Source organism: Mus caroli, chromosome 12, assembly GCF_900094665.2.
Source record: "Mus caroli chromosome 12, CAROLI_EIJ_v1.1, whole genome shotgun sequence".
Lineage (NCBI taxonomy): Eukaryota > Metazoa > Chordata > Mammalia > Rodentia > Muridae > Mus > Mus caroli.
Window position 1 is genome coordinate 50,257,322 of NC_034581.1, and position 15,925 is coordinate 50,273,246.

The 15,925-nt window shown below is 39.5% G+C and overlaps 1 protein-coding gene across 5 annotated transcripts in view; it reads right to left on the reverse strand.

Annotated features, from left to right (window-relative positions):
* Positions 1-15,925, reverse strand: part of Baz1a (bromodomain adjacent to zinc finger domain 1A) — a 124,308-nt gene that overhangs the window by 44,102 nt on the left and 64,281 nt on the right. For all 5 annotated transcript variants that reach the window (XM_021179125.2, XM_029484732.1, XM_021179127.2 and 2 more), the window contains exons 5-9: positions 12,088-12,189; positions 9,244-9,331; positions 6,893-7,027; positions 1,847-1,946; positions 1,094-1,260 (exon numbers count right to left, since the gene is read on the reverse strand). In XM_021179125.2, coding sequence (XP_021034784.1) covers positions 1,094-1,260; positions 1,847-1,946; positions 6,893-7,027; positions 9,244-9,331; positions 12,088-12,189 — 592 coding nt within the window. The remainder of the gene's footprint in view (positions 1-1,093; positions 1,261-1,846; positions 1,947-6,892; positions 7,028-9,243; positions 9,332-12,087; positions 12,190-15,925) is intronic.

Sequence of the window (15,925 nt, forward strand, 5' to 3'; positions counted from 1 at the left end):
AAAAAGAAGAAGAAGAAAAAGAAGAACAGTAAATGCTCTCTTAATTACACTAATCCATCTCTCCAGCCCACTGACTTAAGAAAGAGTCATTCTGGGCTGGCTCAGTGGTTAAGAGCACTGACTGCTCTTCCAGAGGTCCTGAGTTCAATTCCCAGCAACCACATGGTAGCTCACAACCATCTGTAATAGGACCTGATGCCCTCTTCTGGTGTGTCTGACAGCTACAGTGTACTCAAATAAATAAAATAAATGAATCTTTAAAAAAAGGATTCATTTATTTACTGTGTATGGATGTTTTGCCTGTGTGTATGTCTTGGCACCACATGCATGTCTGATGCTTGTGGAGGCCAGAAGAGGGTGACAGATTCCCTGGAGCTGAAATTATAGATGGTTGTGAGCTGCCCATTTTGAGTGAAGTGTAAAAGCATACAAATACATTGAACCTTAAAATAATAATTAAATTTTCTGAAGCAAAAGGGAAATTAATTTTTCAAAGATTTCTTTCTTTCCTTCTTTCTCGTTTTCTCTCTCTCTCTCTTTATTTCATATATATAAATAGATATGTTTATATGTGTGTATATATATATATATGTGTGTGTGTGTATATATATCATTCTGCCTGCATATATGCCTGCATGCCAGAAGAAGGCACCAGATATCATTATAGATGGTTATGAGCCACCATGTGATTGCTAGGAATTGAACTCAGGACCTCTGGAAGAGCAGCCAGTGCTCTTAACCACTGAGCCATCTCTCTAGTGCCCTGAGGAGTTTTTTTTTTGTTTTTGTTTTTGTTTTTTTTGGTCTTCAGGGTTTCTCTGTGTAGCCCTGGCTGTCGTGGAACTTACTTTGTAGACCAGGCTGGCCTGGAACTCAAGAAATCTGCCTGCCTCTGCCTCCAGAGTGCTGGGATTAAAGGTGTGGGCCACCACACCTGGGGAGATTAATTTTTAAATCTGTGTTCTATGCAGGCTCAAAAATGTGAACAAAAATGGTAAAATAATTTAAAGAATTAGTGATACATTTAAATATGTAAATTTATATTATATGTAAGAATCACAGCTATATTTATACATATTAATATACTGAATACCTTTTCTCTTTCTATTTTAAGTCTCTCTTTTTCTTCTTTTTTCTTTAGTCGCTCTTCTTCTACAATTTTCTTCAATTCTTCCCTCTTTTTCTCTTTATCTTCCTTTTCTCTTTTTCTTGCTTCCAAAGCATCTGCCTTTTCTCGTTTTAGCTTAGCCTTTTCAGAAGCTGTGGAGAAAGGTCAAACTGAAAACTACATACTGACAAAAACAAAAATTTGGTTTAAAAATAAGTAACACAAAAGGCTCTAAAATAGTTTGGGTTAAATGAGATTAGCAGAGACTCACAAATTCTTGAGGGGCTAGCAGGTAATGATTAAACAGTAAGTTACCCACATTAGGACAAACATACCCTGCCTTTAAAACCAAAGACACTAAAACATACAAAAAAATGATAATTAAGTATTCTTCTTGTTAGGATGTGAGATCACATCCTCACAACGGTAATGTATTAATCTAGAACCCACTGTGAACGAGATTCTGATGCACTCAAGCTGGGAGGCAGGGTCAGTGAAGGCCTCAGACACAGCTCAGATGCCATGGCTTTTAAACCCTGGAAAGAACTTTAGCTCAATCTAGCATGAAGCAATCTACTAGGGAATGATATACTTAAGTGAATAAGTGCCATTCAGAAAAAAAAAAAATGGCAGTAATATGTGAGGAAAGATGTATCATTCAGAGATATTCCTCATTTGGGCCCAGAGAAATAATGTTTTTATCCTTAAACAGTGTTTGGAGAGAATGTTAAAACTCACCCAGTGCCCTCATTTCTTCCTGTTTCAGAAGTTTGTCTCTTTCTTTAATAGCTTTGTTCCGATATCTTGCAGCAGTCTGCTTACTAGCAATGCTGTCTTCCTAAAAAATAAATGAAGAAACTAAAGTGCTAAACCACAAACTACATAAACTGATGATTTGTCAAGTTTTCTTAGTAAGGAAAAAAAAAACAAAACAAAACAGCCCAAAACATCAAAAGCTCTCACCAAGACTGCAGTCATTGGTCAGTGCTAGAATACCAAGATGTACATAAGTATCTTGAAGCCCTGGGTTCAAATGCCCAGAACAACAGAAAACCAATAAAACCCACACCAATTACAGCTTTTTGTAAATATTAAACTGAATTCTAAGTATAAATGGATAAATTAGTAATTCTAATCATAGTGATATGTAGAGTATGAGCCAACCTCCACACTTACATAAATTAGAAAAACATCCAATACTTTGGTACCATATCAAGAGCAACAAAAATTACACATTAGAAAAACAATAAATCCTCAAGATTACTTTATAATCCAGATGAGATAAATATCAAATATGAAAGACATGTCAGGATTTTTTTTTGTGGTCAATATTGAGCAATCCCAAATTTTTATTTTATTTTGGGACAGTATTCTTGCTATGTAGCTCCTTGCTGACCCAGAACTTTCTATATAGACAAGGCCTCAGATGGCCTCAGCATTGCTGTGACCATCCTGCCTCTGCCTTGTGCCACAGCTGGCTCTCTGATTATCATTTAACTTCATACTGTAATACAACAAAACATACAACTCATTTTACTATTTAAGCACTTGGTAAGCACTAGGCCACCACTAAACAACAGTGATAAACAAGGCAGCCTTGGACCCTTCCCTCATGGATAGTTTATCAGGGAAGTCAGATCTTAGTAAGTGTAGTGGCTATTCCTGGTTCTCAACTTGACTGTATTTGGAATGAACTACAATCTAGAATTGGAAGGCTCACCAGTGACCCTAATCTGGAGGCTGGGAGATAGAAGTTTCTAATCTGGATCTTGGTGTGGAGATCTTGAGGCATAGTGGCTATGGATTCCAGATAAAACAGGGAGATCTCAGAGTTCAAGGTCATCTGGGATTAAAGGTGTGATGGAAAACACCTTTAATCTGGGCTACACCTTCTGCTGGAGACCATGAGGACATTGGAAGAAGGGGGTTGTGTGACTCTAGAGAACCCTGACTAATAGAGTAAAACATGAGCAAGGTTGTAACAACTAAGGTTCAAGATTCTAAGTAAACACCTTATCTCAAAATTTGGATAAATTCTGAAGTGAACATTTTAAACAGCTGACAACGATAATTACACCTGACCTCGAGCTAGGAAATAAAGTGGTTAATTGGTCACTATGTCGACGGTTATGTCGAAGAGAAACACCTTTCATCCACAAGGACTGGAGCAGCTCTGAGAAAGGTTTTGTCAGAAATGACCAAGGCACTTCAACAAATTCTAAATTATACCGTCTTAGTTAGGGTCTTACTACTGTGAACAGACACCATGACCAAGGCATCTCTCTCTCTCTCTTACACTCCATATTTTATTCCTCCCCAATCCACCCTCCTACTGCTCCACGTCCCATATACCTCCACTCCACCCCCTGTCTCCACATGGATGTCCCCACCTCCACACTTCACCTGACCTCTAAACTCCCTGGGGCCTCCAATCTCTTGAGGGTTAGGTGCATCATCTCTGAGTGAACACAGACCCAGCAGTCCTCTACTGTATGTGTGTTCCAGGCCTCATATCAGCTGGTGTTTGCTGTCTGTTTGGTGGTCTAGTGTTTGAGAGATCTCAGGGGTTCAGATTAATTGAGACTGCTGGTCCTCCTACAAGATTGCCCTTCTCCTCAGCTTCTTTCAACCTTCCCTAATTCAACAACAGGGGTCAGCTGCTTCTGTCTATTGGTTGGGTGCAAATATCTGCATCTGACTCTTTCAATTGCTGCTTCTTTCAGCTGAAAGGACTAAAGCAACTCTTTAAGGACAACATTTAATTGGGGCTGGCTTACAGGTTCAGGGTTCAGTCCATTGTCCTCAAGGAAAGAGCATGGCAGCATCCAGGCAGACATGATGCAGGAGGAGCTGAGAGTTCTCTACCTCTTCATCTGAAGGCTGCTAGTGAAGACTGGCTTCCAGGAAGCTAGAGTGAGCTCTTAAGCCCACACCCACAGTGACACACCTATTCCAACAAGGCCACACCTCTGAATAGTGCCACTCCCTAGACCAAGGTGTCAAGCCTCAACGTCTTTGCATGACCACTTCAGTCCTGGGCCATCAACTGCAACTGAGGATGCACCTTCACCAATGGCCTTGCATGGCCTCTCACAGTGCAAAGCCTCAGCTGCTCTTCATGACCCCTTAAATGCCTTTAAAATCAGTACTACATGGGTGACTCTTAACACGTTACTAAGTACAGCTGTAGCATGAGGTACAACCTTGGCTATCTCTGGAACACAGCTTCTTTGTGCTCTCGAAAATACTTCCCAGAAGATTTCACCTCAGTGATGCTAGCCTCTTTTTAATCACAGCTAATTTCTTAGCTCCAGCTAACCAGCATCAACTGTCCCAGTAGTCTCCTTCTCTTGAATATAAAGCCAGAGACACACGGCTAAAGCTGTTGAGTTCTGGTGCTTGTAGGAGCTGAAACATGGCTCCCTTATTCTATTATTATCACTAGCTTCCACTTTTCCAACTCCTTCACTGCCTAAGCTTGGCTGTCCTGGATATTGTTCTGTAGATTGATTGACCTTGAACTCAGAGATCTACATGCCTGTCTCTTGGGATTAAAGGTGTGTACCACCATCCACCACTGGATTTAAGCTTTTCTTCAGCTAGAGCTTGCTCTGTCTCAGGCTGGCCTTGAAGTCAGATTTCTGCTTGGCTTTATCTCCTGGGATTAAAGATGTATATCACCACACCAGGATCTAAATTTACCTGAGTAGTTCTTGCCCAAAATCTCACTCCCTTAATCTGTTATCTCCTAGAACACAGGATTTGGCTCCATTTCACTCCCTGGTGCCCCTTTAATACTGAAACCACATATTTTATATTTTTCCTTTCTAAGCTTGCTGTGCTTGATCAAAACACTCTTCATGAGACTTAAACAGAGAAAAAAGTCTCTGCTGGGCTTTTTGGCAACGTCCTTTTGCCTTACACTCAGGTAGACTCTTCAGACAAGGGCAAAAAGCAGCCACATCCTTCACCAAAATACCACAAAAACGGTTTCTAGGCCACATACTGAAATTCTTCTCCACTGAAACCTCTTGGGTCAAGTCTGCACAGTTCAAATCATACTCAGTAACAAGTCTTCCACATTCCTACTAGGATAGCCCATTAAGCCCAACTTAAAGCATTCCACTGCTTTCCAAAGACCCAAACTCCACATTCCTCCAAACAAAAAGCCTGGTCAGACCTATCACAGCAATACCCCAGTTCCTGATACCAACTTCTGTTTAGTTAGGGTTTTAATCCTGTAAACAAACACCATGACCAAGGCAAGTCTCATAAGAACAGCATTTAATTGGGGCTGGCTTACAGGTCCAGAGGTTCAGTCCATTATCCTCAAGGAAGGCGAATGGCAGCATTCAGGCAGGCATGAGGAGGAGGAGCTGAGAGTGCAACCTCTTCATCTGAAGGCTACTAGTGAAAGACTGACTTCCAGGAAGCTAGGGTCAGAGTCTTAAACCTACACCCACCGTGACACACCCACTCAAACAAAGCCACACTTCTGAATAGTGCCACTTCCTGAGCCAAGCATATACAAACCATCACATATACCAAATACCCTCCAAACTGCTATTAGAAGCAGGGGAAGCTTGCTTGCAAATCGTTATAGCTATTGGCAACCTCTAGCCAGAAGAAAAGAACAAACCTGCATGTACAGAAGGAGGAGAACAGAAAACAAAATGCAGAAGGAAAGGGAATCTCAGGTCAGAAAAACCCAAGTGTGCTCCTTCCAACTCTGGGATCGGCATAGCTTATTAGTGCTCACTCAGACACTTCCATGGTGTCTTTGTGGGGAGTGACAACGATCTGATGAAGGAAAATTCTTTACTGCTAAAACAAATAAAGGAAAACGGGGAAGTAACTGACACATTTTTCATCCCACACTGCCCTTCTCTTTCCTGCCCAAAATCTCTTAGAGATTCTCTGTGTATTCTATATCTCTCATTACATACTGAGTCAGCAGTAGATTGTAATTTGCTTGTGTTTAAAGTCTATTTTTAGAAACTACATAAAGAAACTGGATATTATTATATAAAGAATATTAGAACCATTTGATTTACAAATTGCAGCCTCAAGAATGCACATTCTGCTTCATAGCTCGTTAGAGCTCTATGTGTGCTATATGCAGGAAGAACAATCTGCAAACCAATGCTGAGTCCCTTACAACCATGGTCATGGCTCAAGTACCTTTCCACCCTTTGTGAAGAGATACCATGACCAAGACAACCATTGTAAGGGAAAACATTGAGTTGGGGGCTAGCTTATAGTCTCAGAGGTTTAGTTAGTTCATTATCAGGGCAACAAGCAGGCAGACGCTGGAAAAGCAGCTGAGACCCAGAGGTACAGACACACTGGGTACCTCAAAGGCCACTCCCTGATGACTAAGCATTCAAATAGATGATCCCATGGGAGCTCTTCTTATTCAAACCGCCAACTCTTGTGTTTCATTCAGACCTTTCCTACAGCCCACTGGTCAGAACTGCATTGGATACTTGAGTGTTATTCTAATTTTCTAACGTTTTTCATCCCACTTGTTTTCCTTTGTAACTGCCTGTATTCTTATTCCTACCTTGGTATAAAATCTGTCTCCAGAGAACATGACTCCACACTGGAAACTTCATAAATCTTAATTCCGAGCAGTATCAAGCGAGCACACACTCAAGTTTTCTTATAGGAAGCAAAAGGCTATTCTTCTTACAGGTTATAGGGGTGACAGGAACTAAACATTTCATTGTTTACAAATACTGCTTTATTAACAGCTAAGGGTAGTTTAGGCTTTTCTTTACCTACCTGACCAAAAGATATTCGTTTGGGAGGTCTTCCTCGTCGCCTGTTAGCAGGACTGAAGATGAAAGTAGGTGGGTCATCAGGGAAGAAATAAGAGAAGTCTTGCTCTGCTATGTTATATGCTGAAAACGATGATGCCTTAATTAAAACACACAGGGACAACACATTAGTCACTGTATACAATATGTTTGAATGTCATATGACCACTATTACTGCTGTTAAAGACTAAGCCAAACACATTGTCTTTTTTTTTTTTTAAATTGGTTTTTCGAGACAGGGTTTCTCTGTGTAGACCTGGCTGTCCTGGAACTCACTTTGCAGTCCAGACTGGCCTCGAACTCAGAAATCTGCCTGGCTCTGCCTCCCAAGTGCTGGGATTAAAGGTGTGCGCCACAATGCCCGGCCCACATTGTCTTTCAAATGCAGTTGGTTTATACGATCCTTTTCTACATTAAATAATTCATCAGAAAGACACCAGATAGAAAACTAATTAAAGTTTATCATGAACTGAGTATTGTGATACATGCCCATAATCCCAGCATTTGCAAGACAGGACCTCAAAGTTCAGGACCTCAAGTTCATTCTTGGCTTCACAGTTGCTTTAAGATGCGCTTACCTAAGACTTAGCCTAACAAAGCCAAACCACCTTTCCACAAAATATCAATGTTTCTACAGATTTTTGAATTCTAAATGCGAGTTCAATATGTTTTTTAGATTTATGTTATTTTTAATATCAGGTTTCTGTTGTGCGGGAATGTGCACATATGAAGGTGGGTGCTGGAGTTACATCCAGGCAGTTGTAAGCACCTGATGTGGGATGTGATGCAGGGAACCAATTTAAGTAATAGCAGTAATCACCTCTTCATTGTGAACCATCTCTATAGATACATGCTTTGTTTTTACCAATTTTATCTAAACTTTTCTATGTAAGAAGAAAATTTTACACACACACACACACACACACTTTTTTTTTTAGATAGAAACTCAGTACGTACCTCTGACTAGTTTTGACTTGCTTTTTAGATGAGGTTGGTTTTGAATTCTAAATGTGAAATTCATTTACACAGGATACTGAACTGTACAGGATACTTGTACATAGTATACCACAATCAAACTTGTGATTCTCTTACCTCAGCAACCCGAGCTTACAAGCATATTATACCACTGCGCCTGGTCTACATATACCTTGATGTTCTTTAAAGGTTATTAGCGTGATGTTTTGAAATACTTTGAGATTTATGTATTCCATTATTTTATGCATATGGACGTTTTGTCTATATGTATATCTGTGCATCGTATGCATTCAGTGACCAAGAAAGACAGAAGAGGGTGCTGGATACCCTGGAACTGGAGGTAGGCAGTTTTGAGTCATTATGTGGGGCTGAGAATCAAATTTGGGTCCTTTGCAAGAGCAGCTGGTGTTCTTAACTGCTGAGTCATCTCTCCAACTCCTTTATGATACCTTAAAATGTTTTGTATGCATCCACATTTAATAGTGTAGATATTTTTATACAGAGTCACTGTAATAATCAACAAGGTTTAAAATAAAAAAGCTTTAGGACTTAGAGCATTTTTGATTTTCTAGGGAAGGATGCTCAACTTACATATTTACTCAGAGAAAGCCAAAAATAGTTTATTATACTTTAATAATGCTTTCAAGTTTTTATATGGCAAACATTAAATTTTAATTGTGTCAACTTTCCCAGTTTCCCACTGGGATGCTTATGTATCCTGATCAATTTCAATCCCTTATTGCACCCACTGCAGGCAGTGTCCATCTGGTGCTTACCCTTCCTAGCACCATGTGCCTATATATGCCTATATATATACACCTATATATGCCTATATATACACCTATATATGCCTATACAGACATATGCCACCTAGGAGGACTCAAAGCCAGTCTTAGATACATAAAAATGTTATTCTCCCTCTTAATGACCATATTAAAATCTAATGTATGGGGTTCAAATTTAGTCTAGAATGCCTTTGATTACTTCTCCTAATTGAGCATTTATTTAGCACTATTATGAGTCCTTCTGTTCTGTGTAAGGCAGATAAAATCCGTAAGTCACTAAACAACTTTCCAAGTTCTCCACCTGTTTTCATCTGCCTTAGTTGATCATCTATACAATGAAATGTGGTAGTAGTAACTGAGCCACCTAATAATTCTAAAACAGTACCCAATTCAATAAAAAACACTTTAAAAAGTACTAAAGATTAAGTCCCCAGATAAAATGAGAGCTATTTAAATCACCTTTGAAATATCATTTTATCAATGTTACAAATCGATAATATTATACATTTTGTTATTTTTATTTCTTCCCTATATATGATTTCAGTATTTTCATTACCTTAATTTTAATGACTCCATCTTGTGCTTCACAGTGTTGCTTGAGAAAAAGCTTTAGTTTATCCCGAGAAAATAGGTGTTTTCTCCGGCTGATGTGGGGGGAAGAAGGTAATGTTAGTGCTAACAACTGAACCAGAACGCTATAATCACTACACATTTGAAACTTGACTTCTAAGCCCAGGAGTCTACACAGTGAAAATATTCATCTTTCAAAGATAGTTAGTAAACTTTATTAGAAACTCTACACAGAGGAATTATTCAAGAAATTAGAAAAACTGGAATGGATCAATTATAAAAAGCCTATAATAAAAACAATGTATTTGTTGTTCAAAAACAGAAATAAAGTAAATAGGAGCATTGTTTTTAAACTATTATTTCAAAATTAAAATTAGTAGAAAAATTAAAATAAAAATGATTAGCTATGACACAGCATCAACTAGTCACCTGTTCACATAGATATTGTAAGCAAAATATAATGAGATGTTAGCAAATTTTAAAGCACTTTGTGTTTACATACACCAAGTTCAAGATAAAGTTAGATTTCAAAGAAGCAATTTTTTTTTTTTTTTTTGAGACAGGGTTTCTCTGTGCAGTCCTGGCTGTCCTGGAACTCACTTTGTAGACCAGGCTGGCCTCGAACTCAGAAATCTGCCTGCCTCTTCCTTCCCAGTGCTGGGATTAAAGGCATGCACCACCACCCCCCGGCTCAAAGAAGCAATTTTAATTAGCACTTTGATTTTCCTTGAAAGCAGCAAACACAGCAATAAACACCACAACAAACAAAACCAAGGCAGTCAAAAAACAAAGGGAAACAAAGCCAGCACAACAGTCCTGGCAAAAGGAAATGTCTTAATGAAATTCAGTACATGTCTTTCAAACAAAAGTAGAGATCTGCTCGGTGAGTACGCATCCCTGGACCTGTAACCAACTGTGTTCCTTTCCTGGTCTTCAAAGGTTTTTGCCCAGCTGCTGCTCAGGATTCGGAGCAGCTGGCAAACAGAAGGGAGCAACTTACTGACAATGAACACATTGATTCTTGAAGTCTGCACTGTCCGACATGGTGGCCAGTAGCCGCAAATGGGTTTTCTCTTTATAAATACATTGGAAAGTTAGTTCCTCATTTTCACTTCAAATAAGGGATGAAAAGCTCTAGTGGCAATTAGCTGTCACCGAACAGGACATTTCATTAGCAGGGAATTTCTAGTTGTTACAAGTTCTCTAGTGTGTCAAGTCTCTAACAGGAATAGTACAGGAATAGCACTTTTGAGCCCAATAAGAGTTGTAAGTTGGAGGCTGGAGGAGGCCCAGTGGTTTCCAGCATTTGTTGCCTTGCAGAGAAACTGGGCTCCCATTATCCACATGACAGCCCACAATGGTAACTCCAGCTCCAGGAGACCCAACGCCTTCTGTGACCTCTGTGGAGACTAGGAACACCATGCTGACAAAAACATTCATACACATAAAATAAAAAATCTAAAAAGTAAAACAAAAAAACAAAAAAACCAAAAAAACAAAACAAACCAAAAACCAACTGAAGAGCTGTGTCAGAGTTGTGTGTGATTTTACTGCTTCACTGCCAAGCACAATTTCTCACTCTAATCCTTTAGCTCATGGCCTAGTTGGCCATCACTGGGAAGAGAGGTCCTTTGGTATTGCAAACTTTATATGTCCCAGTACAGGGGAATGGCCAGGGCCAAGAAGTGGGAGTGGGTGGGTAGGGGAGCAGGGCGGAGCGGGGGAGGGTATAGGGAACTTTTGGGATAGCATTTGAAATGTAAATGAAGAAAATATCTAATTAAAAAAAATATAAAAAAGAAAATGAGCCAGTAGGGATGGAACTGAAGCCTAGAGGAGTTATAAACTAGAAGTCAAAAAGGAAATAGAAAACTGAACAATATTAAATAGGAACCAGCACGTTTGAACTGCTATGCATACTCTGAACTAAAGACAAAGGAGACAAAAGAAGTCAACTGTGAGTGAGGGTCCGTCCCTGGCCCCACCTCCTAGTCACTGACACTGATTAGCTAGCCCAATTAGTGCTCAGTACCTTCGGCACGGTCCACCTGGTGACGTTGCTATACAACACCGACAGCTACAAAGTTTATCCTAGAGAACCACACAATTGAGTTCTAAAATAAAAATTCTAAAATAAAATTTTAAATAATAAATTGTAACATTTTAAGTAAGTTTATGAATTTTTTTGTTGGGCTAAATACTGGGATATATGTGGCCCACTGGACATACCTGCTACAGATCTTAAACTAATGATGTGGCCTGACAAACAAACCAACCACACACCTCACTGCAACTACAAAAGGTGACATATCTGGACTGGTGACCTGGTTCAGTATGCAACAGCACTTGATGCCAAGCCTGACCTACTTTTGATCCCTGGAATTCAACATGGCAGAAGTGACTCCGACAAGCTGTCCTCTGATCTCTATGTGTTACACAGCATGTGTGTACACATGCACACACGCAAACACTAAATGTTTAAAAGCTCTTTGTTTTGTTTTGTTTTGAAATAAAGTAGGATCTCAAACTGTAGGTGATGGTGCACATATTTAATCCGACCACTCAGGAGGCAGAGGCAGGGAATCTTTGTGAGTTTGAGGGCTGAGCTACAAATCAAGTTCCAGTCTAGTACACAGAGGAACACTTTTCAGAGCTGCACCCTGAGCCTCCCAACTCCTCCAGAAGAAAAGCAGGTGGCACCTCTGCCTCAGGGTCTACCTAATCCAACACTTTTTTTTTTTTTTAGATTACCTGAGTGAAATGTGGGGCAGAAGGGAAGAGAGAACAATTAAAACTTATTTTACGGCAAATGCCAAGTACTGAGTTTTACCTGATTTGTGTTGCTTTAACAACAGCAGACTCATACATCTCCTTTTTAGTGGGCTGAACCCTGTATCTGAATAATAAGGGATCGATTGTATCTTTCTTCTTCCTAAAAAGAAGAGGGGACAGACCCAAATCAGTTAGTCCTTTGAAAACATGAGGTCCTTAAAGTTTCATTTCTTTGCACATTGTTGTAATAGAATCTTTCCTCTTTTCTTTTTCTTTTGAAACTGGGTCTCTCATATGTAGTTCTAGCTGGCCTTGAACTCAGAAAGAGCAGCCTGCCTCGAAGGTATGCTCTACTATGCCAGATATAATACAAGCTTATGTGGTTTTATTTTAACTTAAGGGTTTTTTTGTAAGTTACATAGCCTTTCCATATTGTACTAGACAAAACACTGTAAGGCATAATTTAATCTAAGGTAGGCATTTTAATTATTCATTTAATAAAATTTCCTCTGGTAAAATTAGTATTGGAATTAATAAATTAGCTGGAAATAAATTAGTATTTAGTACCATTTAGGTTAGAATTTGAGACAGGGTCTCAGATAATCTGGGCTGGCTTTGAGCTCATTACATAGTTAAGGATGATACAGAACTCACTACATAGCTGAGGGTATCTTAACCCTGGATCCCCCTGCCTCCCGCTTCCAATGCAGTATTACAGGCATGTGCCACCTATTCCAGCTTATGGAATGTGGTTGGGGAATTGAACACATCTTTATGCATGCTAGGTAAGTATTCTACCAATTGAGCTATCCCCAGCTCTTTTGTCAGAAAAGTTTGGAGAAAACAATGTCAAAGGAAGATAAACGGAAAGTGGGCCCAGAGGCACACTGCCTGCAGCCCCAGCACTAGGGAAGCAGGTGTGAGGGTCAGAAGGCCAAAGTTAGCCTAAGGGACACAGGAGTTGCAAGCTAGCCTGGGAATCTGAAACAGAAAATAGAAATAGAAAGTTATTGTAATCACTTTTAAATTTTCTTCATAGTGGCAAACCAGGCCTGGTGTTTGAGGCCTGTATTCAGGAAACTGAGACATAAGTTCAAGGCTATAAAAAGTAAAAATTATAATCAATATATACTTTAAAAGGAAGTATGGGTCAGTGGCAGGATATCTGTCTAGTTCAAGCACACACACAAAAGGCAAAGAAACCACACAGTTAACCCCATTCTAACTACCTTCTCACTCACCTTTGGGGTGTATCTGTCCATTTACCACCATTCACTCAGCAGTGCAAAGCCTACAGTACACTAGATACGATTTGTAATGACAAAGGTCAGCAACCTCTAAAATTGAAATGATGGGCAATGCAAGCAAGCAAAACAAACAAGTGAACAAAAACCCACCCAAAACCCTAACAACAAAAACCCCACTACCTTGTATGGGCAGTGATACTTGATAACTGACTAGCTAGGCCTTCTAGGAAGTTAGTATTTAAAGAGGTGTGTGTGGTGGTAATGGTGGGGGAATGAAGAACAACCCATGAGCAAATCTTAGAACACCTTCAGAGGAAGAAGAAACACTCAAGAACCTGAGGTAAAAGTGTGCACGCTTAGCACAAGAAGCAGTCAGTATCAGAGGAGAAAGGAGATGCATTAAGCCAGAGGTGGTGACAATACAACTAATGGAGCTTTGCTGGAGCCTTTTCATTAAAGCTTCCTTTGGGATAAAATCCTGACTGCATTCTTTCTAAGGAAGCATGATGACCAGCCAGAGAGCAACAGAAACAGTTCCTATTACAACTTACCCACCAAATAGGAAGACTCTTCAGCCGACTTCCCTCTGTTCCTTTCCTCTCTTGCTACTCCATGTCTAGGTCTACACAGAGGAGAAATTTCCCTGAACTTAAGTATCTCACTCGTAGCTGCTGATTCCCCACCAGCAAGGAACTGACAAGGGCAGGTCTGTTTCTATTTGTACAGTGATATCTTAACACCCAACGTACTTCTCGGTGTTAAATCACTGGCCCAGTTAGTCAGCCCTCTATACCAGAAGATTCCAGGCGTGGTGGTGCATGTCTGTACTCCCAGCCCTTTGAGGCCGGGCCAATGGAGTTGTATGAGTTCAAGGCCAGCCTGATCTAAAATAAGGAGCTCCAGGCTGCATAGTGAGACCATGTCTCAAAAAACAAGTATTTGGAGGGGGCGGGGGCGGCATATGTTCATCTATACTAAGGATACAGAACATTTTTCTCTGCCACTATTCTCTGAACAGTACAGTCTAATGCTAGTTACACAGCATGTACAGTGTATCTGAAATTACAAGTCGTCTATGGAGGAGTTAAGTACGCTTGTCTATGCAAACACTGTGCACTTCCTAAGGAGCTCGACTGAGAACCTGCAACTTCTTTATTTGAGGAAAGGGTGGCAGTGAGTTCCTGGAAATTTTCCACGGATACTGGGACAGTTTATTCTATTTACTCACAACAAAATGTTATTTTATATAAATGTTTCTCTCTCATATGCATGTGTGTGTGTATATATATATATATGCATATATATATACACACAATATAATTTTTACTAAAAAGCAATGTATTTATATTTGATAAAGGGGAAAAATTTAAATTTTAATAGTCTAGAAATAATCAAAAAATCTGTGTTTTCAATATAAAGTTTCTTTTTAAGAAATTATCAAGTTATGTTCACTACAACTCTTCTGCAATGAGAACCCATAAATGAGTACTGTTTCAGCATAGACCGCTATTTACAATGATACTCACACACACATATTATATTTAATGTTCACCTCAGCTTCCATATTACACTTTCATGCATAGAACTACAAATAACAAAATTATTAGGATCAGTTCTTTCAAAATATCTTTGCTGAGATGGCTGAACAGGTAAAGGTGTTTGCTATCATCAAGCCTGACTTCAGCCCAGTGGCCCACATAGAAGGAAAGAACTGATCCCGCCTCTGATTTTACATACCAGCTCCCCACGCCCCCACCCCACACAGACAAAAGACAACATCATCTTAACTAACAATCCAGTTATCATGACATCCAGATTATATTATATAAAAGGAATTCAATGAATGTAAAATCTTGAAATAAGTCAGGCGTGGTAGAGCATATGTATAACTCCAGTACTCAGGAGGCAGAGGCAGGAGGATGGCAAGTCTATACCCAGACTGAGTTATAGTAAGTTTGAGGTATCTTGGGCTAACAGAGAAGGATCCTCCTATCTCAAGAAAACAAAGATTTATATTTATTATCTGTATAGTTATGTTATTATATAGTTACATATTAATATATTAACAAATATCATTATGTTTTCATCCAGAGGTTTCTGAAATAATTACCTCTCCTTTTGCTCCTACAATCACCACCAGGATAGTATATTATTCAAAATATACTCTATTCAGTATGTCTGGCCGCGATAATGATTTGTTTTCAGCCTACTTCAACTTTAGATGGGATCTGTTTAGAGACAGCCCCGTAAAACCTTTGATTCACGAAAGAGTTTGGGGGCTGGAGAAATGGCTCTGCAGCTGAGATCACTTGCTGCTTGCTCTTGGAGAGGATCCAGATTTAATTCCCAAAACCCACATATTGGCCCACAACCATCTGTAAACCCCAGTTCCAGGGAACCCAACACCATCTTCCACCCTATTCCAACTTCCAAGCACATACTGCACACAGACAGTCATGGAGACAAAAACAGAAAACCTATATACATAAAATAAATAAAAATTTTTAAAAAGTTTTTTGACAGCTTTATCATACAGCAGAGTATATTAGAAATGACCTAATCCTAACTACATTGTCTGGAAATCAACCAAATAAACTTGCCTATACTTGCCACATCTTAATCAGACAGTAAGCTGTGAATAGTTTAGCC